At 63.8% G+C, this 3,236-nt stretch overlaps 1 protein-coding gene across 4 annotated transcripts in view; it reads right to left on the reverse strand.

Moving 5' to 3' along the window:
* The window catches only part of LOC113208170 (protein gustavus), a 35,815-nt gene that overhangs the window by 24,977 nt on the left and 7,602 nt on the right, over positions 1–3,236 (reverse strand). The window contains exon 1 of one of the 4 annotated variants that reach the window (XM_026425051.2): positions 395–740. The exons of 1 other annotated variant lie outside the window; for it this stretch is intronic. In XM_026425051.2, the coding sequence (XP_026280836.2) occupies positions 395–735 (341 nt within the window). In that variant the 5' untranslated portion in view covers positions 736–740. Of the gene's footprint in view, positions 1–394; positions 741–3,236 lie in introns of those variants that run through there. 2 more of the 4 variants (XM_026425053.2, XM_026425052.2) reach the window with 2 other exon arrangements.

The following is a 3,236-nucleotide window of genomic DNA, read 5'->3' on the forward strand; positions in this document are numbered from 1 at the left end:
CCACCCCCGCGCCACGCCCCGCGCGCCCAACGACGAATCGCAGATTGTGTCACAAAATAAAAGTCGTCTGGCCGTTAGGCGCTCTCTCGGCGTGGGAGCCGTCCTCCCCCACACGCGCTCTGCTGCACAAACACGGCCAAATAATGCGTCCAACGGGCAACACGTGGTCTACGGCTGCAGGCGGGGCTCCACCCTGATCATCGTGAAGCTCGCCCTCCCGTCGGCCGGCCGGGCTCTTCTCCATCAGCACCATGACGGGGCAGAGGCGTCAGAGGAAGGTGACAATAGGGCGGACGACTAGGAAGAGAGATCGGGGCGAGAGTGAGTGAAGCGAGAGAGAGGAACCCCCCGCGGGGCGCAGCCCAGCTCGACGACGATGTGGCCGGTTGCCTACCTGGCACTCCTGGTTTCCATGGCGGGCAGCACTGGGTACGGCGGGCAGGGCTGGCCGAGGGGCGGGCCGAGGGGCGGGCAGGGCGGCGGGCACACGACCCAGCAGCGAAACACATACGGGCCGAGGTCGAGGTATTGGTCGGAGCAGGGGCCCACCACGGGGCGGGGCCGGCGGGGCCCCGGGGCGGCGGCGAACCGGGAGTACGAGAGGGTGCGGACCACGGCGGCGGGCACGCCGTGCACGCCGAGCGGCACCAGCGGCAGTGCCAGGGGCAGCGCCAGCGGCAGCGACAGGGGGGAGTAGGACCAGCACAACGCGGTGGGACCGAGGCCGGCGGGCATGACTCGCACACACGACCGTCCTGAGCGGCGGGCCCCAGGACACTCAGGCCCCCCGCGGCCCCGCGGCCGCTCTCCCCCGCCGTATTGATCGCCCCGTCCCGTCCCCACCCCCTCGACGGCCACCCCTCGGCCAGCGCGCCAGGGCCCCCGAGCCCAGCCCCAGCCCAGCCCCCGCGCCCTCCCGGGCCCAGCCCGGCCGCGGCCCCAGCCCTAGCCGGGACGCATGCGCCACCCCCTGCCTCGCCAGCGCTCCCGGGGCCCCCTCAGCCCCCGCCCCTGCCCGCGCCCCCGCAGCCCAGACAGGAACCCACTCGAACAAGCGAATTCATCCGGGTACCCACCCGGTACGTACCTATCCGACGGAGGCCCGCAGAACTGTTTCTGTAACTCGATCCTGCCGGCGGCGACCCCCAGCCCCTTCCGTCCGCGGCACACCTCTCTGGTCAACGCTCGCTCCGACACCTGCCCTCGTCATTGTAGACTTTGCGGACTTGCACTTCACTCGAGTGGAGCAGCAGCTCTGTGAGCTCCGGCTGCAGACACACACACACTCACACAACCTCACATGCGACACACATACACAAGCACGTCATTCACACGCTCCACGTGTGGCGTTCATTTAAATAACACACAGACCGAGAACAGCTGTTGTCCGTCACTCCAGGGGGACTTGAGGCCGCCCCGCCTCACCTCACCCCACCCCTCTGCCGTACCGCCACATGCAAAGGGGTAAGGCAGGGGGACAGGGAGGGTAGGAGGAGAGGGGAGAGCAGAGGGGTTCCTCGGGGGCAACGGCCGCGACCCCCCCTCTTCCCCCTCTCTCTCCAAGCACACACTAACACACGCACACACACATATGGCTCGACACGGCGGGGATTGACGAAATTGCTTCGTAGTTGAATAGACTTTGCAACGGTTCAGAGTTAAATCGTTTCGTTGGCCATTTCGCGGCAGGCGGGCGTACGTTACGAGCCAAGAGCGGGGCAGTCCGCGGGGGTGAACGTCAAGCAACCCCCACGCCGCGCGAACTTCAGTTGGCGAAGCTGGCCCTTTTGCGCTGAACACCCGGAGCTCTCAACCTCACCTCCGCCAACCGCTCAACGTGCAAGACAGAGAGAGAGACGCAAAGCGAGCGCGCTGACGACGAACAGTCCGTCGACAACGACTTTTCACGGGGGAGTTTCGCCACCATCGCCGCGCGTCCGCTTGGCCAGCCCCGCCGCGCCCTTTTTGCAGCGGACGAAGCACACTTTGCGCGCGCCAAAAATCTCCATTTCAAATACTGCAAGCGCACCACCAAACATGCGCAATGCTCTTTTTTCCGGCCCCACTCGGAGCCCCCCCCTCCCCCGGTCATACATTCACCCGCTGCTGAATATAACGTCCATAATTTCTCCCCCCGCCCCGCCCCGGACACCCTCATTGCAGCCCCGAGAACACTTTTCCAGCAGAGAGCGCGGGTGGAGGGGAAGGTAGAGGGGGATGGGACGGCGAGGGGGCGAGGGTGGAGGGGTCGAAGAAAAGATTCTCCGGGCGCCCTGCCCCGCGCTGGGTGCGCTCTGCTAAGAGTTTCGGTCCGGCTCCCTGGGCTCGCCCGACACGGTGCGCTCAGAGGCCATGACGCCGGGGCGGACCTACGACCGCCAGCGCGCGGGCTTTCCAGTTCACTGGACCAAAATATGTGTAACGTTCCGAACACATGGCGCGGCACGGCTAGGCGCGCACGGCATAGCGCAGCGGAAGCAGCGCGTACAAAGCACAAACAGTGCAGCGAACCACTACATATATATACATACTTTACAGAACGTTGCCAAACACTGCATACGCTTACAGGTTTCGCGCACGGGACAGGTTTCGCACACTGACACAATGAGGCGCTGTGTCACATCGCACAACCAACCTCGCGACGGGCGAGGAACGCTCCGCCGCCCGCGGAAATACGTCTTTCCATTTCCCTCGCTTTCCCTCAAAAGTGTACGTACACACACACGATACGATACTGGACAAAGACTTCGGCTCGTGACCCTAACCCCAAACTCCGTAGCCGGTATATACGCAGAGAAAAAGATTTCTCCACTCCCTGCCGAAAAAAAAAACCAACCCAACAACATCAAAGTCAATTTGAACAGAGCGGCACGACGGCGCGTCACTCGAGAAGCAGAAGACATAAATTGTCACTAAAAATGTTGGTAGACATGTGCGTCGTGACGTCAGCCAACAGCTGTTGCAGCCAGCCAAGCCATCCCCCTGTGCGCGTTCAGCGTAGGCCGGCAGTCAACCTCAACCCCCATCTGACACACCGGGGGAGAGAGAGAGAAAGGGAGGAAAATAAACAAGCAGGCCCGCCCTTCCGCCAAACGGAGTTGCCAGCTCCACTTCGCTGCGCCGGCAACTCCGTTCGGCAGGGGCCGGGCCTGCTTGGCCTGCCGGCGGCGATGGTCGGGCCTTCGGCCCGACCATTTCAGTCTCGCAATTTACTGAAGTGCATAATCAAATAAATA

Source organism: Frankliniella occidentalis, unplaced genomic scaffold, assembly GCF_000697945.3.
Source record: "Frankliniella occidentalis isolate FOCC.00 unplaced genomic scaffold, Focc_3.1 Scaffold30, whole genome shotgun sequence".
NCBI classification, from domain to species: Eukaryota; Metazoa; Arthropoda; class Insecta; order Thysanoptera; family Thripidae; genus Frankliniella; species Frankliniella occidentalis.